The sequence below is a fragment of the Pongo pygmaeus genome, chromosome 11 (genome assembly GCF_028885625.2).
Source record: "Pongo pygmaeus isolate AG05252 chromosome 11, NHGRI_mPonPyg2-v2.0_pri, whole genome shotgun sequence".
NCBI classification, from domain to species: Eukaryota; Metazoa; Chordata; class Mammalia; order Primates; family Hominidae; genus Pongo; species Pongo pygmaeus.
In genome coordinates this window covers 70,377,566-70,405,541 of record NC_072384.2, presented here as the reverse complement: position 1 = coordinate 70,405,541, position 27,976 = coordinate 70,377,566, and the positions used below count along the sequence as shown (strand labels likewise).

General features: G+C 38.5%; 1 protein-coding gene across 4 annotated transcripts; it reads right to left on the bottom strand.

The window, feature by feature from the left end:
- Positions 1-369: 369 nt before the first annotated feature.
- ERICH2 (glutamate rich 2) lies at positions 370-27,819 on the bottom strand. Of its 4 annotated transcripts, none has more exons than XM_054476987.2 (10): positions 27,010-27,819; positions 21,024-21,054; positions 20,776-20,824; positions 20,521-20,557; positions 18,321-18,416; positions 15,865-16,013; positions 13,437-13,624; positions 6,417-6,474; positions 1,234-1,305; positions 370-573 (listed from the first exon to the last, which is right to left on the bottom strand). In XM_054476987.2, exons 1-10 carry the CDS (start codon positions 27,513-27,515, stop codon positions 449-451), a joined length of 1,311 nt encoding a protein of 436 aa, XP_054332962.1. In that variant the 5' UTR covers positions 27,516-27,819; the 3' UTR covers positions 370-448. The 4 variants fall into 4 exon arrangements, with proteins under 4 accessions (XP_054332962.1, XP_054332963.1, XP_054332965.1 ...); XM_054476988.2 differs by lacking the exon at positions 18,321-18,416 and adding an exon at positions 4,217-4,312 and having other exon boundaries at positions 27,010-27,726; XM_054476990.2 differs by lacking the exon at positions 18,321-18,416.
- Positions 27,820-27,976: the final 157 nt, after the last annotated feature.

Sequence of the window (27,976 nt, the reverse complement as noted above, 5' to 3'; positions counted from 1 at the left end):
ATTCTGGGGCAATAATGTCCATGCACAAATCCAGGCTCTACAAACAAATAGGTGTATGATACTGGACGAATTATTCACCCTGTCTGTGCCTCAGTTTTCTCATCTGTAGAATGGCATAATAATAGTACTTAATGGGGTTGTTGAATTATATAATGTGTGTAGAGCAGTTTGAACTGCTCTACACACATTGAATTATACAATGTGTGTAGAGCAGTTTGAACCTGGCACATAGTGCTATGTAAGTGTTTTCAACTATTTTCCTCTCTGAGTAACTCATATATTGAGCTAAGGCCTAAATATTAGGAAGAGTCTTAAGCTAAGAATATAGATAACTTAAAAGAAACTGTACCAAATAAGGAAGAATTAGACTAAAATGTCACTCTCGTCTTTATATTTGCATGGTATACATTAATGAAAATACATGAAGCTTTAAGTATCGCAGCAACACTCATGATCCATCTTCACCCTCGTCAGAGCTCTCGTCACTCATCTCCTCATCGCTTTCTCCTTTACTCTCACCGCTGCTGTCTTCATCACTGTGTTCACCGTCTTGCTCATGATTCTGAGTTTTCTCTGCCACAGAAAGGAAGAGGATTGCTTAAAGTGTTTCTTAATATTTCACTCTGAAAAATAATTCTCCTTGCCACTCCTTCTACCAAGAAATACATATATTTGTAACATAAAAACTGGGTTGGACTTGGCTAACTGCACTAGGGTCAAAGCGGTAGTACAAAGAAGAAATGTATTTTTACTGGCATACAGGTGTTTTTGATAATTTAAAACATAAGTCTATAAAAATAATTTTACTATTGTCAATGAAATTCTATTTAATAATTTCATAGAATTCTTTCTATCATAGAATTTTATTGACAATAGTAAAATTGTCCATTGAAAGGAAGTGAGACAGGGTAATTGAGAGGGTTTGGCTTCCCTTGGAATTGTGGGTAATTCCTTTAACACACAGCTGTGTTAGCATGTTCTGCTTGTCAATATCTGATGCCTGGTGCCCAGGGAGCCTGCTCTGCTCGGGCAGTTCTATCCCACAGAGAGATGGGGGTCATTGTGACCATCCACAGAGGATAAGCTGTTTCACTAAACCATTTAAGACAGCCATTTAGCCTTTTCTTAACCACTTCCTAAAGATGTATCGACAATCTCCCGGGATAATGGGTTTTTAAAAAGTGACTGCTTATAGTTCTATGAGAAACAAGGAATTTCAATTTTTAAAATTACCCATCAGCAACATTTCTTCAATAAGTGTGAAAAACTCCTTGGCCTCAGGATTTTCCGGTTCATAGATTAGGACTGAAAATGAAAATGGACAACAGAATGTGTGTTATTAACGTTCAGTGTTTCAGCAAACAGGCTCCTTAGAATGAAATTGAACTGTCAGTCAGAACAGGTGAAATGCACAATGCGATAAACACTAACAATTATACCACAGGTATATCTGAGTGCAAATAGAGAAAATGCTGCACTTATATTTTGTGCTTTGGAAGATAAATTATCCTCATTATATTTTCTTTTTCTTTTTTTTTTTTTTTTCCCTGAGACAGGGTGTCGCTCTGTTACCCAGACTGGAGTGCAGTGACATGATCTTGGCTCACTGCAGCCTCTGCCTCCCGGGTTCAAGTGATTCTCGTGCCTCAGTTTCCTGAGTAGCTACAGGCATGTGCCACTATGCCTGGCTAAGTTTTGTATTTTTGGTAGAGACAGGGTTTCACCATGTTGCCCAGGCTGGTCTCAAACTCCTGACCTCAGGTGATCCACCCACCTCGGCCTCCCAAAGTGCTGGGATTACAGGCGTGAGCCACTGCACCCAGCCCTCATTATATTTTCTACCTCCTATCCATAGAAAGCAATCTCTATCACCTCAATATAGCTTCCCTCATAGGCCAGTAGCCAGAGTGTTTCATGAACATAATCATTTCCCAAAGAAGGTACAAATTCTGCAAAATATGGAGACTTTGCTAATGAGAAGACTGTGTGCCTAGAGATCTGTTAATCCTTCATCTCATGTCATCCACCCATCTACATGACATCCTTTACTAAAGGTCTCATCGGAACACAGAGGAAGTTTCTGTTTGTTTTTAATGCAACCTCTTCCATGCTAGAGATGCCATTTTGTTACATCTTTGCAATAGGGGAAACTGATGTTACTTCTTTCTCTTCATCTTGACAACTTTTACTGTAGTCTACACGTTGGTCATTGCCTGCTCAACAACATTCTCCACCTTCATTGGACCCATTGTTTTCAGTACTATTTATTCCTTTCTGCTGATCCTTTATGTGACTGTGTCACCTTTCTTTTGGACCACACCAATAGACTTTTTTAGGCTTGTTAGTATGTTACCGAAATCCTAGAGGCCAGAAAGATTTATACCCTTAGTTTCAGAGTTGTCTAGACTATTTTATTCACTTTTTTAGATCTCGCTCCACAGATCTCTCTCTACTTCTTCCTACCAGCCTTGAGGAGTATTCATAATTTCGCATCATCCGTTTAATGTTGTGACTCCTGCTCAATATCTTGGTGGCCTCCAAGGGGGGCACTGAAACATAAAGTGTGCTCTTCATCTGGCTAAAAGTAAGACATAATTGTGAAGCTGGGCATGGTGACTCACACTTGTAATCCCAGAACTTTGGGAGGCTGAGGCAGGTGGATCATTTGAGCTCAGGAGTTCAAGACCAGCCTTCGCAACCTGGTGAAACCCTGTTTCTATAAAAAAATACAAAAATTAGCTGGGCATGGGTAACACGTGCTTGTAGTCCCAGCTCCTTGGGAGGCTGAGGCAGGAGGATGACATAAGCCCAGGAGATGGAGGTTGCAGTGGGTTGAGATCGTGCCACCGCATCCCAGCCTAAGTGACTGAGGGAGACTCTGTCTCAAAAAAAAAAAAAAAAAAAAGAGAGAGAGAGAGAGAGAGATAACCATTGTGGATGGTTCAACTAGACCCCATTGGCTCATAGGATCCCACCCATGGCTTTCATCTTGATACACCAAATAAGGGACTTTATTTCCTAATCTACTAATATAACTAACAATTTGTCATCAATCTGGGTTAGCATGACTGCGTGCCTGCTTAGAAGCTGCTTTTAAGGGTCCTGTAAGTATTTTATGTATCATTATACATACCCATAAGGTTTCTGAGCAAAGTAATTTTTTGCACATTTTACCTTGGACTAAAATATGCTTATCATTAATAGTCTAAATCTCTGAGGCTAAGCTTCTTTCCATAAGAGGGTTTCTCCAGCTTGCTTCTTTAGATACTAGTTTCTTTAAAAGTATACTGTAGGCTAATAGGAAAGAGTGAGTTACTTTATTCAAAAATAAATAGAAGGTTTTGTAGGAACTATATTTTCGGAAGATACAGTATATCTGTATTTGCATTAGACATATAATGGCATGAAGTATTTTGGTTTTTGAGCCATTATTCTTTAGCATTTACAACTGATGACTTATTAAATAAATCTTCCAGGACCTCCATGTATTATGTAGAGAATCTCAGGCTGCCTGGGAGCAGAAGTGTGGTACCCTAAAGAGACAGAGCTGCAGGCTTTTGACTTACAGGTGAAGTGACCAAAAAATAGGAAGACTGATTTGCACCAAATCTCATAGTCACTCATGAGATGAATGGAGAAACGTAAAGTACTTTGGACTCTTGACTTTCAGTTCCATTTAAAAACCACTTTTGGCCAGGTGCAGTGGCTCATGTCTGTAATTCCAACACTTCGGGAGGCTGAGGTGGAAGGATCGCTTGAGCCCAGGAGTTTGAGACCAACCTGGGCAATGTGGTGAAACTCCGCCTCTACAAAAAATACAAAAATTACCTGGGCATGGTGTTACATGTCCACAGTCCCAGCTACTTGAGAGGCTGAGGTGGTAGGATCCCTTGAGCATGGGAGTTCAAGGCTGAAGTGAGCTGTGATGACACCACTGCACTCCAGCCTGGGTGACAGAGTGAGACCCTGCCTCAAAAATAGTAATAATAATACTTCAGTGTTTTTATAAAAATAGAGAATTGAACATCATTCTATCAGGATTCCTTCTAATTTGAAATTCTGGCTGGATGCTGTGACTCTCATCTGTAATCCCATTGCTTTGAGAGGCCACGGCAGACAGATCACTTGAGCCTAGCAGTTCGAGACCAGCCTGGAGAATATGGCAAAACCCGTCTCTACAAAAAATACAAAAATTAGTGGGTGTGGTTGTACGCACCTGTAGTCCCAGCTACTAGGGAGGCTGAGGTGGGAGGATTGCCTGAGCTGGGAGATTGAGACTGCAGTGGCTGACATTGTGCCACTCCACTCCAGCCTGCGTGACAAAGCAAGACCCTGTCTCAAAAAAAATTCTATATTCGTGGGTCACCAAAAATAATTTTGACTAAAATATTTATTCAATGGCTCTAAAGGTCAAAAGTGCTTGAAAGGATTATTTACCTCAGATACAAGATAGGAAATGTTGAAGTATTCAAGAAACCAATTTGTAAAATGAGCCAATGATCTAGAAGTACTCTATCCACAGTTGGGATTCTTGTGAGGCAAACCAGGGCAGACCCTCACTCAATCCCTGTGCTACATTTTCACTTAAGGACTTTACTGTAAGAATGAATTTAAGTTTAACACTGCTTAATATTTTGAGTCCTACTGTCAACAAGTTTAATTGTGGAGTTGCTATTTTCTCTTTTTTAACGTATTATCACTAATATGTTAGAAGAAAAAGATGCATAAAATAGTTGAAAAGATGATAGAGTTCAACAAAGAACCAGAATCTTTCCAGATCATTAAATGGAAATTCTAAAATTGGAAAAGACAACCTTGGACTCACTAAATAGTTTTAACAGCATATTGGACACAGCAGAAGATAGAATAAAGAAACTCAAAAACAGGTAGATAGAAAATATTAAAACTGACACATAGCAATAAAAGAAAGAGAGCCAGGCACCATAGCTCACCCAGCACTTTGGGAGGCTGAGGCAGGAGAATCACTTGAGGCCAAGAGTTCGAGACCAGCCTGGCCAACATGGTGAAACCTCCATCTCTTCTAAAAATACAAAAATTAGCCAGGCATGGTGGCACAAGCCTGTAATCCCAGCTGCTTATGAGGGTGAAGCATAAGAATCGCTTGAACTCAGGAGGCAGAGGTTGCAGTGAGCGGAGATTGCACCACTGTACTCCAGCCTGGGTGACAGAGCGAGACCCTGTCAAAAAAAAAGAAAGGAAGGAGGAAGGAAGGAAGGAAAGAAAAGAAAGAAAGAAAGAAAGAAAAGAAAGGAAGGAAGGAAGGAAAACAAAACACACTAGAGCTGAGTATAAGATACACATGGGACACCATGAAAAAAAAGTCGAATTTATGTGTAATTGGAGACCCAGGAAGAGAAGAGAGAGAATAGAGTAGAAGTGGTATTTGAAAAGGTAATGGCCACGAAATTTTCAAAGCTGATAGAAACACCAACCCACAGAGTTAAGAAACTCAGCAAATGCCCTGAACAGTACAACTGCAACAAAAAACCCACAACTATTTTGAACATCAAGTCAAACCACTAAAAACCAAAGATAAAAAGAAAAATAAGGTAGATCATATCACTGCTCTACTCAAAAGCCTCCAGTGGTTTTCCCACCTCAGGGAAAGAAAAGATCCTATGCAATCTGACAACCCCCTGCCTATGACGCCTCTGACTTCATTTCCTATCACACTTCCCCATGCTCATTCTGCTCCAGTTACACTGTCCTCCTCACTATTCCTTTCAGGCACACTCCTGTCATAGCACGTTTGCCATTCATCCTCCCTGGCACACTCTTCCTCCAGATATTCACGTGGCTATTCCTCAAGCCTTTCAGTGAGGCCTTCCTGGGCCATCCTATTTAAAACTGCTTTGCCTTCCTCCAGTACCTTCTATTCCTTCTTCCCTACTTTATTTCTCACCATGGCACCTATCATTCATGACACACTATATGTTTATTGTCTTTCCAACACTAGACACAAATGTGGGTTTGTCATCTGTCTGATTGACTATTGTATTTCCAGTGCCTGGAACAGTGGCTGGCACGTGTAGGCACTCAATGTTTGTGGGATAAATGCACGCTCAGTTAAGGTTTGACTGCTGTATCACCTGACACTTCTTTGAAACTAAAGGTATAAAGTTACTAATCCATCATCATGAGGGTAACATTTTTGACTTATTTTCCAGTGATGGTAATTAGCTGATGCTAGTTTATATTAATTTATTCCACTAAAATGTACTCTAGAGATCTAAATTAGTCCTTATACCAATCAACCTAATTTATTATCAAGGAATCACTGAGACACTATCAGGGAATTCACTAGACCTATGATAATCAAGCCATTTTATATATTATGGAATTCATTTTTGAAAACAAAGAGAAGATTAGAAAATATGAAAGTATTTTGTACTTACTCATCTGACATAATTTTTTTGCCAGCTGGTACTCTCGGGCCATTTCTGCTCTCAGGAACTGGAAAACATTAAATTCTTCAGATAAGTGAATTTAAATGTTGTCAACTCTAAACTCCCTAGAAAATCTTCCATTAATCATTAGTTATTTTGCTTTTAACATTTGCACATGTTTTTCCAGGAGTCAGTCTATAATGAATACTCAATCAGTTAATCAAGGATATTGAAGTACCTCTGATGGCAAAGCCACCTGGGGTAAGGATGATACCTCTGCTTTCCTGCAACCATACTGTGTATGTACTACTGAACAATTTGAGAATATGTAGGTTGATTCAACTGGCACAGATAGTGAAGACATTAATCACTTTATTTTAATATTCCTTTGGTTCAGATACAGGTTTCATTTGTAACTTAGTCCATAATTATATGACAGTTGAAAAAAATGCAGACTTACAAAATGTACATTTGATATTTTCCAGCATTGCTCTTATATCATCCAGTTTTGTTTTTATTATTTTTATTATACTTTTCTTGTTACAAAATAATACATCTTTTTTTATGTAGGAAATTTAAAAGCTAAATACACACATTCTGTCCCCATTTAAGAAGCACTTAATTTCTACCATCTATGAAAAATAAACACATTTATTTTTAACATCTTCATGTATATTCTTTCAAGTACTATTTTCCATAAATTAACACATATGCATTTATAACATTTAAGATTATTTAGTAACTTAAAAAAAATAAACCACAGATTGTGATCATTTTCTCCTCATGGCATGAAATATTCTTACATATTTTTTACTTACTTAGGCTACAATTTACTAAACTAATCTTCTATTATAGCTATTTAGACTGCTTCCATTTAAAAAATGCACAAAAAATCACCTATACTTTGGTGATTGTTCTTGCTTGTGTGTGACACATTCTGAACCACATGCAGGTATATGAGTTTTATTCTGTAAGAGATAGAAGCATATAGTAATATAAAAGAGACCCTTCTCATACACTTCCAGATATTTGATAAATACCCAGATACTGTTTTCAGAAGTAGTTCTCTATCAGTTTTCTCAATTTCTCCCATGGGTTAAAAAAAATTTATTTCTAATGTAAATATAACTCTTCCAGAGACTTTTCTATAAGTCATTAAATTCATCAAAATTCTCATTCACATACTAATTATTTATTTTATTTTATTTTATTTTTTTATTTTTTTTTGAGACGGAGTCTCGCTCTATTGCCCAGGCTGGAGTGCAGTGGTGTGATCTCGGCTCACTGCAATCTCCGCCTCCCAGGTTCAAGATTCTCCTGCCTCAGCCTCCTGAGTAGCTGGGATTATGGGCGCCTGCCACCATGCCTGGCTAATTTTTGTAGTTTTAGCAGAGACAAGGTTTCATCATGTTGTTCAGGCTGGTCTTGAACTCCTGACCTCAGGTGATCTGCCTGCCTTGGCCTCCCAAAGTGCTGGGATTACAGGCGTGAGGCACCGCGCCCGGCTGTTTGTATTTTTAGTAGAGAGGGGATTTCACCATGTTGGCCAGGCCGGTCTTGAACTCCTGACGTCAAGTGATTCTCCTGCCTAGCCTCCCAAAGTTCAGGGATTACAGACATGAGCCACCACGCCCAGCTTAAGTTTATTTTTTATTTTTGTTTTACATTCATGCCATTTAGAAAATTTTTTTTTAGTTTTAAGTGGTTTTAATTTGTCATTGTTATTTTTGTTGTTAATGCCTAGTTTAATTGATCATGGACAGAGAATGTGATCAGTAAAATATGCAGCTATTTTTATATTTTTAAAATCTATTGTGAAAAATTTAAATATACACAAAAGTAGAAAGAATAGTAAAAGAAATCCAATTTCCCAATTCTCAGCTTCAAAATTTGGGTTCTACCAATATCACCACACACTCTTTCCCCACCTCTGTCTGGATTATTTTAAAGTACTTTACAGATATCATCTCATTTTACATTACTATAAAACCCAATCAAAATATTACTATCATACCTAAACATTTAGGAATTTCTTAATATTATCTAATAGGTAGTCTATTTAATGAAGCATTATATTAATAATACTAGCCTCAGAAAAAGAAAAGAAGTATGGAATCAATTTCAGACTCCCTTGTATTGACCTATTTGTTGTTTTTGTTAGCATAAAATATATTTCCTTTAACAATTCAAAAGGCAGTAAAATTAAGAAATTCTTGCAATGGATGTTTTGCAGAAGCCCTTGATGAGAATTAACTAACACTCCAAAATTAAGCTGAAGACAGGTTTAAAAAATTATTTGTGATATTCAAAATAAAGAGATGCTTAACAACTAAACAAAAAGCATAAACACTGATGAAATCTGACTGGAAAAAAAATCCAGCTAGAAGCTACAAAAGCCAGTTTAAAGATAAATTCAGAAATCTGAATTTGGTGGAATATTATATATTACAGAATTACTAATTTTCTTAGTTGTGATAAGGATATAGTGTTACACTGAAGAATGAACTTTGGAGACCCATGCTTGAGTATTTATGGGTGAAGTTTCATGATGTCTACAACTAATTTCAAGTGTTTCAGTCAGAAGTATATATCTAGGATGGGCGCAGTGGTTCATGCCTGTAATCCCAACACTTTGGGAGGCCGAGGTGGGCGGATCACCTGAGGCCAAGAGTTCGAGACCAGCCTGGCCAACATGGTGAAACCCGATCTCTACTTAAAAAAAAAAAAAAAAAATTAGCCAGGCATGGTGGTGCATAACTGTAATCGCAGCTACTCAGGAGGCTGAGGCACGAGAATCACTTCGACCCAGAGGCAGAGGCTGCAGTGGGGTGAGATCGTGCCACTGCACTCCAGCCTGGGCAACTGAGCAAGACTCTGTCTCAAAAAATTAAAAAAATAAATAAATAAATAAAGAAGAAGAAGTATATGGCTAGGCTATATCTATGCCTCTCCTATCAAAAGAGAAAGATAAAGCAAATGAGGCACAATGTTAATGAGTAGTGAATCTAGGTAAAGAGTATTCAGGTGTTCATTGTTTTACTCTTTCCATTTTTCTATAGGTTTTAAAATTTACAAAATCAGCCAGGCGTGGTTGCTCACACCTGTAATCCCAGCACTTTGGGAGACCAAGGCAGGTGAATCACAAGGTCAGGAGATCGAGACCATCCTGGCCAACATGGTGAAACCCCGTCTCTACTAAAAACAAACACACACAAAATTAGCTGGGCGTGGTGGCGTGCACCTGTATTCTCAGGTACTCGGGAGGCTGAGGCAGGAGACTCACTTGAACCCGAGAGGCAGAGGCTGCAGTGAGCCAAGATCATGCCACTGCACTCAGCCTGGGTGACAGAGCGAGACTCCATCTCGAAAATAAAATAAAAATTAAAAATTGGGACAACTAAAAGGGGACGCATTGTGAAAACAAAAAATCTTATGCACAGTACAAAACAAGATATGAAAGTAAGCAATCTCATATTATCTGAATTTTTACATGAAAATGAATTAATGGATAACTTTTATAATTAAATGTTGAAAAAGAAAGAAAAAAAGAAAACAAGCAACTCCAGAGAGTCTAGTTATGGTAGATAGGGTCATTGAATGCTCTATAATTCATGAATGATTTAGGTGTCTAGTCAAAAGAAGACTAAGTGAAGCCTTTCTAATATTTGGCATCAATTTTTCTTCTTCCTTCTTAAAAGCACCTTATAATATTAAGGAGGTTTCAAAATTTCCTATATATGCTTTATTCTCGGAAGGAAATATAGTAAATATAATATGACTGATTTCTTTATATGATTCCATGGCTAGCAATTAAATTATCTAAGAAGAGAAGTACATAAGCATTTTTTATTTTGTGCTAAAAATCTAATTGAGGGTTTTGGCCCTGATGGAGTAATAGAGACCAGACTTACTGTCCTTCCTTAAACAACCATAAAATTAGACAAAAATATATGAAACAACAGTTTTCAGACACTGGACAACAGATATCACAGGACAGTGATATTTCTCAGAGTAGGGAAACAAAGTGGGTCCTATGATTGCCTTAGCTTACCACTTGTAGGCTCTTTCCAGGGGCCAGCATGAGGAAGAAGAATCTAAACAGAAACCAGTGATTTCTCTGGGTTGAAATAACATAGTTTGGACTGCAGAGATTATAGCCAAGGTGGCTATAATTTTCAAAAGAGGAGGGAGTTTCACAAAGACAGAGGGCTCCAGCAATCTGCAGAGGTGTTTCTTTGAGTCTTTGGCTGGTAATGATCTGCATGTGAGTGTGAAGAAACTATCTGAACCTGGAGAAAGAATCGCTAGAATGAGCAGGTGGAATAATCACTGGCTATCAGACAGGGTTGAGAGCAGCTCATGTTCTTACCAGCCAGAGTGGAAGTTCCTCCTAACACACAGCGCACTGGGGAGAATCCCCATAAGGGCACTGCCTTAGTACTGTCCTTATGCTACATAAAGGCTGCCCCGGATGCCCCCTAACAAAGCTTAAAAGCAAGGGTCAAAGAGATACCTGCTTCCAAGCACCTTAGCTGTGCACCAGAACAAATATTTACCAAAGTCCACCAATATTTACAGAAAAACAAAAAAGTTTGTACCCCAAAACATAAAATTTACGATGTTTGGGATTCAGTAAATAATTGCCAGGTACCAGGTGTGGTGGTGTGCACACTGTAGTCCCAGCTATTCAGGAGGCTGAGGCAGAATTGCTTGAGCCCAGGAGTTTAAGGGTGTAGTGTATCATGATCACGCCTGTGAGTAGTCACTGCACTCCAGCCTGGCAAAGCAAGACCCTATCTGTTAAAACAAACAAACAAACACACAAAATACAGGCATGCAAAGGAGGAGGAAAATAAGACCCATAAGCAGGAGAAAACAATCAGTAGAAACTGACCTAGAATTAACAAAGATGATAGAATAGCAGGCAGGCATGTTAGAACAGCTATTATAAATATATGCCATATGCTCAAAAATAGAGGTAAATATGAACATGATGATGAGAGAAATAATAGGTATAAAAATATCTTAATAGAACTTCTAGAGACGATAACTATAGTATCTGAAATGCAAAAAAATATAATGCAGGATGGGATTAACAGCAGATTATAACTGCAAAGAAAAGATTATAAACTTGAAGACACAGCAATAGATATTATCTAAAAAAAAAATGAAAAAACCTGAAAAAAATTTAAGTGGAATATCAGTGACCTCTGGGACAATACTGGGTGGTTCAGTGTTTTAGCAATTGCACCTTAGATGAAAAGAGGAAGAGCAGAGGTCAGCAAAAATATTTGAAGAATAACTGAACATTTCCCAAACCTGATGAAGACTGTAAACTCACAGATCCAAGAATCTTAATGAGCAGAAGAAATATGAGGAAAACCACACCTAGGCATGTCATAATCAAATTGTGAAATAAAATAATATGGAAGAAAAAAATTTTTATAAGACATATACAGATGAATAAAGATAAGAACAGCAGATATCTCTTCTGAAACTATGCAAGCTATGAGACAATGAAGTAACTGTTCAAAGCACTAGAAAAAAATCTTGGCAATCTGGAATTCTCCAGCTAAATATTTGTTTTAAATGAAAATGAAATTAAGACCTTTTAAGACAAAAAAAAAGCTGAGAGAATTTATTGCCAGTGGAACTGTGTTATAAGAAATACTAAAATAAGTTTTTTGGGTAAAGGGAAAATTATATCAGGTAGAAATTGGGATCTACAGAAAGCTATGAAGAACACCAGAAATTGCACATATGTGGGTAAATAAAAAGGACATTTGAAAAGAGATTTTAAAATCTCTTTAAAAGAGAATTAACCATTTAAAAATAATGTATTGAGGGGCTTATAACATATGCATTAATAGAAGTAAAATGTATGGGAAATAATACAAAGGATGGGAAAGGGAAATGAGTGTCCTATTATACAACATACACGAGGTTGTATAATAATAATTAAAGGTAGACTGTAATGTCACAACAAGCGAGGTAAAATTGTTTTGTTCTCCATAGAATTGTCAGTAAATGCTTACGTATAATTTTTGAGTGTGTTGTTTCAGGCTTCAATGCCTTCATATGTGCGTTTTCTGATGCCAGTAATGCCTTCTCTTGTTTTAACAGATGAATTCTGTACTTGCCTCTTCCTTCAGGTTTCCAAGATTCTATTCGCGTCTCTTCCTCTAAAAATCCTCCTCTTACTCTTTGATCCTCCTGCTTCTTTTCTCAGTTAGTCCCTTAATCCTCCTTGTTCCCAGAAAACTTAATAAATACTTTTGTTACTAGCATACATTTCATCTTACTGTAATTATTTATATATGCACCTGTTATCAAGGGTGAAGACAGGTCTTTCTTATTTATTTCTATATCCCCAGCAACTAGCATGGTGCCCGTGTATAGAAAGCTTTCCTTAAAGCAGTCCTTGAAGAGTTTTATACCAAAACTTCTCTTACTCCTGCCTCAGCCTTACCAAAACACTGCATGTCCCTTCCAGAATCTTCTTTCACCTCTAACCTGGTGAAAGTAGTAAGAGAGATGAGTAGCCAGGTAAGCATCTGTGTGTGGACAAGGATCTTTTTATTAATTTTTAAAAAGGTTTATTTTTTATTGATATATAATATTGTATACATTTTGGGGGTACATGTTTGATACTTGTATACAATGTGTAATGATCAAATCAAGGCAATTGGATTATCCATCATCTCAAACATTTATCTTTTCTTTGTGCTGCGAATATTACAATTTTTCTCTTCTGGTTAAAGTATACAATAAACTACTGTTAACTATAATTTCCCTACTGTACTACTGAATACTAGAATTTATTCCTTCCATCTAACTGTACTTTTGTGCCCCTTAATGGACTTCTCTTTATCTCCCTTCTTCCCGTCCAGCTTCTGGTAACCACCATTCTATGTTCTGCCTCCATGAGATCCACTTTTTTAGTTCTCACAGTAGTGATTTTAAATCTTCAATCTTTAGTTACTTCAATATTTTAAAGTTTCTTAAATTATATGCACAAGTAAAACTTACTTCTGCCATTAATTCTAGTGGGGCCTGAGTATTCTTTTTAGGGTTACTATCTTCATCATCATCTTCATCATTGGTATCATCTTCACCATCATCCTCTGCTGATTCTGACAATTTATCATCAATATCCTGAAGGCAATATTCATTATTTTTCTCTTGCTTTACAATGACTGCATCTTTGCTCACTTCACCTAAAAGAGAATATACCTAATTTAAACAATAGACATCGAAAAGTTCACAAATCAAATTTTGCCAGATCCTATTACTATTCATTAAACTGATATATTAATTAAAGTAACATAATTATCATAACAAACATATTCAAAACACTACATATTTTAACTCATTTAAATCTCTCAACATCAAGGCAGTATGTACTATTTTTATTCCCATTTATAGGTGAGGAAACTGAGGGACAGAGAGGTTAAATATACTGGCCAACTTCACACAGCTAATTAAGTGGTAGATCTGTGAGTTGGTCTGGCCCTAGAGTCCATATTCTTAACTATATCTTGTACTATTTTTACTAATACACAATAAAATAAATATACTTCTATTAAAGTAAGTTTAAATCATCTCCTGGGGAAATACTACTGAGTGAGCCTGTTGGCTCCTTCAGCTTTGTGGAAGTCTTTCACAGTTTGAAATTGAACTTGTGTTACATCCACCCCTTCTTGTATGATTTTGAGTGCCTGGGAAGTCTCTGAGATGCCTTCTTTGATGGGAAGGTGGCCATGAGCTACTCTAAATAGTGTATATATATTGTGTTAGAAAGAAGAAAATGAGGAAATCTAGGAGAACTTATAGAAGACAATGTTAAGAAAACACAGAACAACAACAACAACAAAAAGATAAAACTTATGACTCTAAAACAAACTCCTGACTCTAAACCCAAAGTGCTACCCTGAAAAGGAATATCAAGTTCTTCCAAGAGTATGATGGTTGTGTTATTCAGGCCATCTGTCTACCTGTTTCTGGTTCATTTACAGTCTCCATCAGCTCACAACCGCCCTGATCATCCAGTGTGCACTCAGCCTGTAGACTGACTCAATGCACTGATGTCACCAACGGAGGTCATAATGAGGAATTAGGGACATTTTGTGATGTCACAGGAACTGTCTCATTCACTTCACAAACACTTAGCAGCATGAAAGAAGTTTCCTGATCCTTAGATCTAAAGCAGTCCTCTCCCCAGGAGCTGTTTATTTACATTATAGCACCTACCACAACCTGCAATTACCTTGCTTATGTGTTTGTGTTTTTATTTTTAGTTATTTATTTTTTTGGAGACAGGGTCTCAGTTTGTCACCCAGGCTGGAGTTCAGTGGTATGATCTCGGCTCACTGCAGCCTCTGCTTCCCAGGTTCACGTGAGTCTTGTGCCTTAGCCTCCTGAGTAGCTGGGATTACAGGCATGTGTCACCACATCCGGCTAGTTTTTGTATTTTTAGTAGAGATGGGGTTTCGCCATGTTGGCTAGGCTGGTCTTGAACTCCTGACCTCAAGTGATCCACCCGCCTCAGCCTCCCAAAGTGCTAAGTTTATAGTCTTTGTGTTTTTAATTGTCTTTTCTTTTAGACTAGTCAAGTGCAGTAGTGAGAAGGGGAGAAAGAGTAAAACAAGGAGTTAATTCTGTAGCTATGAACAATCAACTTGGATAACTTACTATCTTTGCATCAGCCTATTTTTATTTATTTTTATTTTTAATTTTCAAAATTTTTTAAACTTCTTTTTGAGACAGGGTCTTGCTCTGTCACCCACCCAGTGCAGACGCATGATCATAGTTCACTGCAGCCTTGAACTCCTGGGTTCAAGCAATGCTCCTGCCTCAGCCTTCCTAGTAGCTAGGACTACAAGTGTATACTAGCGTGCTTCGCAATTTTTCTCTTTTAATTTTAAATTTTTTTTAAAGATGGGGTCTTGCTATATTGCCCAGTCTGTTCTCAAACGCTAGGGCTCGACCTGGCCTGATCCTCTTACCTTGGTCTCCCAAAGTGCTGAGAGTTACAGGTATGAGCCACTATACCTGGCCTGTTATTTTTAATAGTCAGCTGTCTGTCTTCTACTAGAATGTAAACTTTATAAGGACAAGGGCTTTCCCTATTTTGCCAACTGTTGTATCCATAGCCTCTAAACCAGTGCCTGGCACTCTGGCTTTCAACTGTTGTTAAATGAATGGAACGTGTTAATGCTTTCATAGGTATTTTAATTCATTCCAGGACTTAAGACTGTAATTATCATCTTATGTAATGTATATCCATGGATCTCATACCTGGCTGAATATAAGAATCACCTAGAACATGACTTTGAAGAACTACTGATTCTCATGACCTGCCCCAGATCTACAGAGTTGTCAGTTCCCAAAGGTCGCAGAAAAGGAGGGTTCAATTAGAAGCCATAGTTAGTTAATTCAATGAAACAGATGTTATTACCTGTGCTTTCTTTTAAGCAGGGAGATGACAATAGGTCAGACTGTAGACTTGTTACGATATCTTTACTTTCGATACTCCTTGAAGATACTCTATTTTCAGTAGTCTTTAAAGAGACTTTATTTTCAATATTCTTAGAAGGGACTTCCTTCCTTTATGTTAGACAGTGAAAAAATATTTTCTTAGGTCATAATTCTGTTTAATATAAACATACAATATAATATGCCAACAATAAACTAAATAGCTGAAATGTAGTATCTTCTTTGTGGAAAAGCATTACAAATTATTTTACGATGATTAAAATTCTATTGCTGACTGGCATTTGTTATTGTATAACAATTCGTAGACTCTTTTCAGAGTTCTTTAACACAGAGCATTTAAGTAATCAGTTACATAAATGTCTTTGGTACATCATAGTGATATGATGAAATAAAACTAAGAAAATTAGCCTTGAGTTTTTAAGTTTACAAATCGATTTTTGCCATTGCTAAATGCTATGCAGAGTTCAATACTATTAACCTTGGTCATAATATAAAATAGCCTTTTTCATTAAGTAGCTTATCTAAAAATGGGTTAACTCTCCCTTTTAATCTTTAAACTTGAAGCTTCATGTTAGTAAATAACACACTGAAACAAGGAATTCTTAATGCGGTGCCCACTGTTCACAAAGACAGGCACCCTATGCTTGTGGGAAAAAAAACCCAAGTCTCTTGTTTTTTTTTTTTTTAGACCAAGTCTCGCTCTATCACCCAGGCTGGAGTGCTGTGGCGCGATCTCAGCTCACTGCAACCTCTGCCTCCCAGGTTCAAGCAATTCTCTGTCTCAGCCTCCCTAGTAGCTGGGATTACAGGCACCCGCCACAATGCCCGGCTAATTTTTGTATTTTTAGTAGAAACGGGGTTTCACCACCTTGGCCAGGTTGGTCTTGAACTCCTGACCTTGTGATCCACCCAGCTCGGCCTTCCAAAGTGCTGGGATTACAAGCATGAGCCACTGTGCCCGGCCCCTCAAGTCTCTTTTTTTGAGGTCTTGAGAATCTTTCAATTTGTCTCCTTCATAAACTTTTAAAAATTCACCTTCTAGTTTGCATGGAAATATATAAAAAGATGTAAAGTATTATTTGTTCCCCAAAGTTACAATGGCTCTGTTTTTTTCCCTCATGGAAATGTAAATCCAGAACATTAGTAGTTAAGTTAGTGGTCCTATGCACTAATTTAGCAAATAGGTTGACCAGGTTGTTATCTCCTTAATACTACGGGAGGGAATGGAATCTTTATTCCTCCAGTATATATAGCTAAAGCAAAACCCTTCTCTGGAAATGAAAAATGCACAGCAAAGATGATTTACATTTGTTCTGCCTCTGCCCTGCTTGATCTTCTAATTGTGACAGAAAGCATCCAAGAAACTCTACATATGAAAAGTTGTGGAATCACTGAAATATTCAGTTTCCAGGATTGTGAGACTCCTGTTATGTAAAAGGTCACACTAGTGATTACTAAAATTTATATGCTCTCATAGCTGATCTACATAAAAGGGCTTCGATGTCTTTTTTCTTCCCTGAATTAAAGTATTTCATTGAATTTAAGATACAATCTGTTTATTATAAGACATACCATTGTTTTATGTACACTAAAAAAGAAAAAAAATTGCCAAATATAAGTGTAAGATGACATTGATTGTAAAAGGTGTAAAAATATGAAAAAATGTGTGCTTTAGAATAAAATATCCCACTGAGTTACATCCCTTAAAACAGGAATTTAGCTAGTATAGTTCTGAGTATTTGAATAATTGGAAATGCCTATAATAATTTTAATGAAACACACATGAAGGCAGCCAACATACTCAATGACCTGAAGATAAATGGAATATTACTATTTGGAAGCAGTGAACATGCCAGAAAAATACCTATCTGAGAGCTGATCAAATCCTGATTTTAAAAGTAAGATATAAATGGCTTTTCTGTTTACTTTCTATGGTCTTTCTTGCACAGTTTCAAAGAATCAGAGGCCCAAAGGTCAATTTCCTCTTCACCTAAAATCTATTGACTTCTATTTGAGAAAGTGATGTTATTTATGGTAATAAGGCCCCTAACTATTTAAGAAAAACAGGTAACTAATATACTCTAACAGATCTGTTTTTGTTAACTGCAATTACAACTGAGGAAAGATTTAAAATTTTACTTTATGTAATAATATTCTTTGGAAATGCAAGTCTTTAATTTAGTACTTAATAAAATTACAGAGTTAATCAGGTTAGACATTCCATTGGAACATATTTATGCTAGAGGGCAGATAACCTAAGTTTTAGAATTTCTTCCTCAGCGTGTTGGGTATATTTAGTGTCCCAAAACTTCTATTGAAATAAATAATTTTTTCAGGAGATTTCTATTTTAAACTTTGTCATAAAATGATTTATACTTGTCAAACATGGGCCTAGAAACAAAATTAATTAAAACTTACTTTTCTGAGAATGTTTTAGCTACATTTACAGAGACCTGTGTTGGTGAGGTATTAAGTTTGCTTGCCAATCTTGGTCTGCGTCCAAAGAGGCATTTACTTGAGGTATAAAAATGGGAATAAAAAATAGCTCATTATTCATTTTAGAAAAGGTGATAAAACGTGATTATGTAAGAAAAGTCCTAGAGATAACAATTTTTTTCAAGCTCAGTCAGCGTTGAGTGCTGTGGATTTGCTTCAGCCATTTTCCCCTCAATCTTTATGCTTGAAAGCTTGACCAAAAAATCAAGTAAGGTCCAAAATCTAGAAAACTTTATCCAGCATTAAATACATATTTTATTTCTCTTGCTGAAAATAGTTTGTTAACTAAAAGCGATTTGCTGGGTAGACAAAATCTTTCCCACATAGGATTTCTAAGGAAAAAGAAAATGGTAAATGTGGCATTTGTGTACCCAGAAGTTTGAAACTTGTGGTTTATAGAGTCCACATACTTCTTGTGTCTAGGACTGAAGTGAAAAATACAAAAACTAAAGCAAAGAAAAAACTTTTAGTTTTCCCTAACCCAACCTAAATGAAATCTTTTGGCAAATCTCACTTGCCAGTCAGACTATGAAGCCAGCAGCAGGGTGGAGAGTGGAATGGAAGCTACGTTGAAAAAATTCATCAACTTTGCAGGTCAGTGACACTCTTCCCATGCAAAGATCCCCCCACTCCGATGTTTTTTCCTACTTGATCATTTTTCTCTAGGACTAGCCCTGTTTACCTTCAACTCTGGGTGAAGTACCTGAGGTGACAAAACTACATACCTGTGAAGTTTACTGGCTACACTATCCACCCTTGTCCTTCTCTGAAAGCAAATTAAAGGGAAATGATCATTTTGACCTTGCAAGAAGCAGTTTGAGAGGCAGATGCAATTATGACTGAGATCAAGAGAACAAGTAGCCACTCTGCTTTTCTATTTTGGCCTAGGCTGCATCTGATTTATCCTTGGGGTTTATCTACCTCAGGAGGTGGAACACCCCTTGCTCCAGTTCCAACACTGCTTATCACTCAAAGAACATTGGGGCTCATGGATACAACAGTAATTTCTTTTCATCTGTGATCTAGTAACTTCTATTACTATTATTGAAAGTTATATTTCAAATATCCCTCAAAGACAACTAAACATTTTTTAGATTTTATTAAATGTTTTCAACCATGTAATAGGATACATATAAAATTACATGTAGATTACTATATGTAACAAGGCTCTTTTTTTCTAGTTGGTTTTAACTTTAAATGAAAATAAATACATTCCTCTATCACTGATTTGCTATACATTACTTTCTCTTTAATATAAAAACATATATTATATAATATGTAATATACATGTAATTTACAACAAAAGCCAAGGTGGACATTTTTAGTTTTGACAATATGAAAATTTAAATATATGTTGCCTAGGGTAGAATTTTTCCCAGCCAATATTTAGAATAAACCAAAACAATATGAATTCGAATAGAAGAATCCCACCAGAATAGTACCTACTAATTTGTCAGTAATCCCCACAAAAGTGTTTATGATCAACTTTCAAGCTGTAATTTTTCATAGAATAGAGATTTTTTTTCAGAAAGTAGATGACTACAGGAAGAGCTTTAATAGATTATCAGAATCAGAGCCTTGAACAGAGCAGATATTTAAAATTTAGTTACTAAATTGATATTGTACTGTGATTTTTTAAACTTGATCTTAGCCAAAAGGCTGGAAACAATACAGTTTTTTTAACACCAGTTTCTTCAACTAGTTGAGGTGATTATTTTCTTTATTGAGTAGTAACAATTCATGTTATAGTAAATAATTTGTTTAATTTTAAAGTACATATTCACTTGAAGAAATATTGTGAAAGAAATAAGTATCAAAGGGAAACAGGAACGAGCAATGAAAATTATGATACAAGTAAAATATGGAATACAGGGTGTTTAAGCATTAAAAAGTAGAAGTGAATATTATCTATACTTCTACATTTTTATCAAAATTCATTTTTCATTTTAACTGTCCTTCTATCTAAGTAACAATTTATTTGACTGCAGCAAAACCTGAAGTGCTAATCCACGCATTTCTGGCCTTTCAAATTTAATTGGGTGACAAATGGCTGCATTATCTAGTTCTAATTGCTTAAAAGGCATAGGAGAGATCAGCTACACAATCAAAAACATCTTCTTACTCTGACATTGCTTTGTTTGATTCAATCATCACTTTTTCTGAAAGAGAAAAAAATACCCTCAGTATTTTATTAACACTGATGTCCCTAACATACATTTCTAAATGGCAAATATTTAGGATTTTTAAAAGGATAGGCAACATAATAAAAGATTTAATTGCTAAGTCATTCAATGACACTCAACATTCCAATAGTCTTCTTACTATTTAGGACAAAATAGTGGCTAAACATATTCTTTCAAAGTAATAAATCATTTACCCTTTGGATCAAACATTAGCAATCTGCCATTCTGTTTGTTCTTTGCTGTCTAAAGTAGAAGCAAAAATAAAAACTAGCATTATTATTTTAGTTTGAGATATTTGAAATAATTTACTAATAGCCTTTATGTAAACATTTCTACTAGCTAGAATAATATACAATTTTATGCTAAAGCTGGTTATTTAAAAACTGTATAAATTGATGGTAAAATAGACCCAAAACATCCTAAAAAAATTATATACTCTTACCTTTACAGTATCTGTCTTGTCTACAGAAGTCCTGCAAAAACCAAAATATTTACTTCATAAGTCTCTAAACACTTATATAGATTTAAAATACAAATAGAACACAGAACACAGTCTGTCAGTTGGGTATTAAGTATGTATTTTGTTTTTGTATGTAGTAGCATTATTTCCATTCTAACTGTAAAACCTCATTCTTCTGGATTATGAAATTTAGTTTAAAAAAATCTAGAGAAATTAAGCCTTCTGGGGGAGGGGGTGGGGAGGGAGAGAAGCACAAAAGATAACTAAGGGGTACTGAGCTTAATACATGGGTGATGAAATAACACGTAAAACAAACCCTCATGACACGTTTACCTATGTAACCAACCTTTACACGTACCCCCAAATCTAAAATGAAAGTTAAAAAAAAAGAAATTCTCTGTTATCTTTTTGGTTTTACATAACTTATCTGCCACATTCCAGTTTATTGGTGTCACAAAAATAAAAAACAGCTTTTAAGGCCGGGCGTGGTGGCTCAAACCTGTAATCTCAGCACTTTGGGAAGCCAAGGCAGGTGGATCACCTGAGGTCAGGAGGTCGAGACCAACCTGACCAACATGGCGAAACCCCATCTCTACTAAAAATACAAAAATTAGCCGGGCATGGTGGCAGGTGCCTGTGAGCCCAGCTACTCGGGAGGCTGAGATATGAGAATAGCTTGAACCCAGGAGGTGGAAGTTGCAGTGAGCCGAGATCGCGCCACTGCACTCCAGCCTGGGCAACAGAGTGAGACTCTGTCTCAAAAAACAACAACTACAACAACAAAACACCTTTTAGAGTACATGTGACCAGAACAAGAAGAAATTCTTCCACAGTGTCTCAAGCTATGGTATTTTTAATAAAGTATTATTTAAACAAATACATATAGAAATTACTTTTGATTTTAAAATATAATCCTTACCTCGTAAGTTCTCATGTGTTTATTAATATAAAGGTACAATGTTTTCTCTATGAATTTTTACGTAAGTTACCTGATCATAGGACTGATTTTCGTATAATGTAGCCTTTTATATATCTGGATAAATTTCATTCTCATAGTTAAGAGAAAAATAAACTCTTACGTTTTTTTTCAAGTATGGGAGTGGCCACACTTAAAATTTTCCTAAGTAACAATCCACTTCCTCACCCCTCTAACACTTGTTCTCACACCCAAACCAGACTTTAAAAATTATCATAATTATTACCTACTGAGGGGTTTCTGGAATATAAAATTCAGGGCCAAGACTGTGGACATTAAAAGCAAAGCGTCATTATTTCATATTAAGTTTTTATTTTTTTTAATCCAACTCCCTTATATTGACTTATGCTCCTGAATAAAGCAGCTGTATATAAACTTTTGCCTCAGGCTTTGCTTTCTGGGGAACCCTGACCAAGCCAACATTACATATGTTAATTCGATTAGCTCTCCAAGAGGCTCACAGAGAACTAAAGTCTATCAGAACAGCACGGCATCTTTTGGGGAAACACAGTTGTGGAAGACCAAACTCTAGGATAAATGAAAGATTTTCCTCTGGTTATCTAGGGCAGCAAAGCTCCAAAGAGGAAACAAAGCAATAATGAACTAAATAAGGCCTTAACAAAAGAAATCTAACATCATCTCCCCTGAGAGACACTTTCACTTCACAGAGTTCCACAATCCCATGGGTACCTGTATATAAATGTGATGTACAGCATCACATTTATATTTATTAATAATATTATTAGTATTTTGAGACAGAGTCTCGCTCTGTCACCCAGGCTGGAGTGTGATGGTATGATCACGACTCACTGCAGCCTCAATCACCTGGGCTCAAGCAATCCTCCCACCTCAGCCTCCTGAGTATCTGAGACCACAGGTGTGCACCACCACATCCGGCTATTATTTTTTTATTATTTTTGAAGAGACAGGGTCTCACTTTGTTGCCCAAGCTGATCTTGAATTCCTGGCTCTTAAGCGATCCTCCTGCCTGGGCCTCCCAAAGTGCTGGGATTGCAGGTGTAAGCCACCGTGCTGGCCCACCTTTATATTTAGAGCAGTCCTCTCCTTTCTAGCTCTAGGATCTTCAAGGATTGCAACATTCAACTCTTCACCTAGATGAAACATTCATGCACATAATTCTCCTCCCATTTTCACCTGGTGAAAACGTAGGATGGACAGATCCCAGCCCTTGATGGAGACCCATGCTCTGCTAGGTCTGGCTTTATCATTAGCTAGGAAATGTCCATTTCATCTCCTTTCATTACATTGAATTCCTTGGGGGGCAGTAAAGAATACTCAAAAGATGGGGCTCTTGGGCTGGGCATGGTGGCTCATGCCTGTAATCCCAGCACTTTGGGAGGCTGAGGCAGGTGGATAACGAGGTCAGGAGATCGAGACCATCCTGGCTAACATGATGAAACCCTGTCTCTACTAAAAATACCAAAAAAAAATTTAGCCGGGCGTGGTGGTGTGAGCCTGTAGTCCCAGCTACTCGGGAGGCTGAGGCAGGAGAACTGCTTGAACCCGGGAGGTGAAGGTGAAGGCTGCAGTGAGCCGAGATCATGCCACTGCATTCCAGCCTGGGTGACAGAGTGAGACTTCATCTCAAAAAAAAAAAAAAGAAGATGGGGCTCTTGAGTGAAAGAGACTAGATTCACATCCCAGTTCCTGTCACTTCCCAGGTGAGCCTGGAGAAGTCACTTAACTTCTTCAAGATTCCATTCTTCCATCTGAAAAATGGGGATTACCATGGTGCCACCTTTGGTGGATTATTATAAGGATTAAATGGGATAATCTGGGTAAAGTGTTCAGCAGAGCCTGGCATAAAGGAAGGACACTGTTGAAACAATTCAATGTTTTATCTAAAAGAAAAGTTTGGAAAGATGTCCTATGGGGATGATTAAAATTGCTTAGGGAAGCAAAAATGGGCCTTTACTGTGATTGAGACAAGCAGATTATCTCTGAGGGCTTTTAATTAATTTTAAAAACTACCTAAAGTACTGATACTTGTTTAGAAAGATCACTGACTCCAGGGAAAAAGCAGACTAATTTAGAACACAGATAAAGTTGTTATCTTTTAACAGTCCTTGTGGCAATGGGAACAACACCGTTTATGATAGTTCCAAATTTTCATGCACTATTCAATGTCTATTTAAAACAGGTATTTGGGTCAGGTGTCGTGGCTCACACCTGTAATCCCAACACTTTGGGAGGTCGAGGCCAGAGGATAGCTTGAGGATGAGGTCGACACCAGCCTGGGGAACACAGCAAAACTCTGCCTCTATAAAAAATTAATTAGCCAGGCATGGTGGTGTATGCCTGTAGTCTCAGCTACTCAAGAGGCTGAGGTGGGAGGATGGCTTGAGCCCAGGAGCTTGAGGTTACAATGAACTATGATAGTGCCACTGTACTCCAGCCTGGGCAAGAGAGTGGGACTCTGTCTCTAAAAGACAATAATAATACAATACCAGACATTTGATGAGCACCTACTACATGTCAGATGTAACTATGCTAAGCTCTGGGGACACAAAGATGAAGATACTCTACTTTGAGAAGTTCAGAATCTTATAGGTGAAATGGGTACTAATTTCTTATATGTATGTCACAGAGCAAGCTTCAAAATACTATAACAAATGCTTCCCTCTAAGGGGCTACAGTGTAATTTCCCATACTGCCCAAACTGAGGAAGAGTGATTACGAGGACCAATCAAATTCTTTCTTTTGGGCTCAAGGACTGGAGATACCTAGGAAGTCAGCAGGCAGTGGAGGCAGAACTGGAAGGACAGAGGTGAAATTGCCTTTGCAAAGATTATAACAGTGAGAAAATTATGACAGTGACAGAGATCTGACTTAACTGATTCCATCTTGCTTCTAACCTCCTAGCTGCCCTTGTTCTTTCCTAGGTATAGGCCAAACTAACTTTGGGAAGAAATCAGTTGATAGTTAACACTGAAACAAAGATGATAACCACCCTTTCCTAAAGCAAACCCTCTTCTTGCCTGGGGACCAGACTGCCTTTGCAGGATTAACAAATTAGCCACAAGATTCAGAAACTGTAGTTTAGGAGTCATGCAACCAGAGGCCAAAAGATTCTGAACCTCCCCAGTTGGTATTATTTGGACTCCACACTCCACAGACTTCAGGAAAAACAAAACAAAACAAAAAAACAAAAACACCTTTTATAAAATGAATTACCAACATTTAAAATTCAGATTTCAAAAAATTTTTATTTTACATTTCTCTTGTAATATTGGAAGACATTACATGTTTTTCTTCATCCCACTTATGCAATTATTTTACTGTTTTGTGCTACTGGTTTTTATAAGCTACCTTGTAGTCTAATAGGCAAAGACAGAATGAATAAATAGCTAGCTAGCTACACACTCAGGCCCTGCAACTCTGGTGAGAAGGAGAGACAGAGCTGATTAAGCACTACCCTCTATCCTCTGGGAGCTTGGTGGGGGAAACATTACATGATGCAGGAACAATATTTCATGGCATAGCTTCAAATGTGTATACAAATGGTGTCAAGGATCATCCATCACTTACATTCATTTTTTAAACTGATTAAATATAAATTTTATATATTTTCTTTACAGTGTAATATAGTGCTAGGATTCCAGACTCTGGAGTCAGGTTGTCTATGTTTAAATCCCAGTAAATTGTGTGACCTTGAGCAAATTCCTTAACCTCTCTGTGATTCAGTTCCTCAACTGTAAAGTGTGGATAAAAATACCACCTACCTTATAGAGTTAAATTGCAAGGGTTAAAATAATTAGCTACTAATAAATAATAATAGTAGCACTCATCTCCTGCTAGAACTGCAATTACTATAATTCCTCCTCCTATACTATTGTTAATATTTACAGCCCAGGGAGGCCAGTCCTGAAGGTGAACTGTCACAAATGAAGCCAGTTCTAAACGCCGAAACTGGATGGGGCAAAGAGGGGAGAAAACACTGAGGATGTGGCTCAACCGGTGAGCGTAGGTAGAAAGCTCTGGAATTCTGGAGTGGGTGCAGTAGAATACCTAGAGATGCTGGAATTTCAGCTCTGGAAAACTCTTAACACTTAAAGATAAATGCTATTGTTATTATTGTTTTCCAGAGATTACGAAAACCAAAACAATTTCAATTCACAAAAAACAAAATAAAAATTTAAAAATAAGTTGGATTTGGGGATCATTGTATTTGGTTTTTAGAAAAATGAAACATATTAAAAGACATTTCCAGTGTCCTTTTCAGATTTTTAAAAAGTGACTTCCAGGGGTTCTCCTAGGGTAAAAATAAATTCAGCTAAGACACCTATGCCAAACAATAAATTGATCATTACACCATGTGTTACTTTAAATGCTACAGGGGCTCAGTGTAGAGCAGTCTGAGTAGTCAAAAGAACAATATCAACATTTTGGAAGTTTCAAGTCAATTTCATCATCTCATAAGATGAGAATAAGTCCCGGGAATATAAATGATTTGTCCAAATTCCATCGAAATTTGCATGGCTAGCAAGTTATATCTAGCTAGTAGTGATGTCTTAACTAATTTTCCAAAAATAAGTAAAAGAATTCCAGGCAAGGGCAAGGACTGAGGGAGGGGGTCGGGAAGCCCTGGGATGGGCTGGGCCATCTTCGTTATTTGCGGGGAAGGAGTTGGTGCGTGTGAACCGGCCGGTCAAAGCATGGTAGTGTAGACAATCCTGTCAGAATCGCCCAGTTATCTCCACACCCGCGTAGACACGAACAGCGCTTCCTCACCTCTTACCGACCACTGCGGGAGGAGGGTGCCGCGAGCCAGGCGCACCCCAGTCGCGCGCATCCTCCCTTCCCGGCGGCCCCTGGCAGCCACGGGCCTGGGGCCCAGAGCCGGAACCAGGTGCGGTAGAGCAGTCCGCAGGCTCGGGCGCCAGGTCTGGGGGTGGTCTGCCGTGGGGGCTGGGTCAGACTGTACACCGGGCTGGGGAGAGGGAGACCGGTCGTTGCCTCGGAGTGTCTTACCAGCTGGCTGCCCTCTCCAGCCGACCATCCGAAGGGCACACACCGAGAGCCAGCCCGGCTAGCTGCTCGCGCGGAGCTCGGGGCTCCGAGTCGGGGACGCAGCGTCGCCGTGGAGACTGCACGGCGCGTGGAGGAAGCTCGGGCAGCAGCCGAGAGTGGGGGCTGGGGGAATGGGGCGACGGCGGGGGAGGTGGCGGGGGCGGGGGCGGGGGCGGGGGCAGCCCTGGGAGCCACGGAGATGCAGGGTGGAGGCAGGCCCAGGCCGTAGGGCGGTGGAGGGCGCGGGACGGAGCGGGCGGGGCGCGGAGGGCCCGGGGCGGGGCTGGGAGGCGGGCCCGGGGGGGCGGGGAGGGGCGGGCGGCAGAGCTGAGGGACAGCCCCGCGGTCGTGGGTGTCCCGCGGCGCCGGAAACTGGGCGCACACACCCTCAGATTGACGTGCGCACGCGCACCGGTTACCTTCAGGAGCGCCGAAGAAGGAAAGAGGGTTGGAATGTCGGTGTCCATACCTGATTCTAAGCGAGGGACAGGGAAAGGGGCGGGGTGGCCTCAGAGTTTTAAACTTGGGGAGTAAAAAGAAGTCTTGAGTTGGGAGAGATGGGTGTCCCTGGTTGTGGATGAACAAGTGTCCCCTGCAGGACTTAGTCCCCCAACCTGAGGTCGCCCCAAGAAGAATATGGGTCTCCGGGGGGAGTCCCTGGATGCCAGTTTTCCCAGAAGTCAAGTTCAAGTGATTAGAACCAGAGACCCGGCTCTCCCCCAGCGAGAGCAGCCCAGGTTCCCTCTAGCCCCGGAGCTGCTGCTCTGCCACGCCGGCCAATGGGAGGTATTAGTGTTTAAGTAACTGCTTGGGTCACAGTAGGGGGTGGGGAGCTTTTCTGTTACAGAATTCTAAAGGTCCCTCAGGCTTGGCTTCTAGGAAGGAATTGGTTATTTTTCTCCACTTGGGATGCCGGAAGTAACTAGAA

What these genes read in the sequence shown, in the direction of transcription:
- ERICH2 (XM_054476987.2), bottom strand. Translation starts at nt 27,515, where the DNA reads ATGGACACCGACATTCCAACCCTCTTTCCTTCTTCGGCGCTCCTGAAG. An exon ending in GCTAATGTTTGATCCAAAGG is followed by an intron (nt 20,558 to 20,775) that starts GTAAATGATTTA and finishes TTTCTCTTTCAG; the next exon opens with AAAAAGTGATGATTGAATCA. An exon ending in TCAAACAAAGCAATGTCAGA is followed by an intron (nt 18,417 to 20,520) that starts GTAAGAAGATGT and finishes TTATACCTCAAG; the next exon opens with TAAATGCCTCTTTGGACGCA.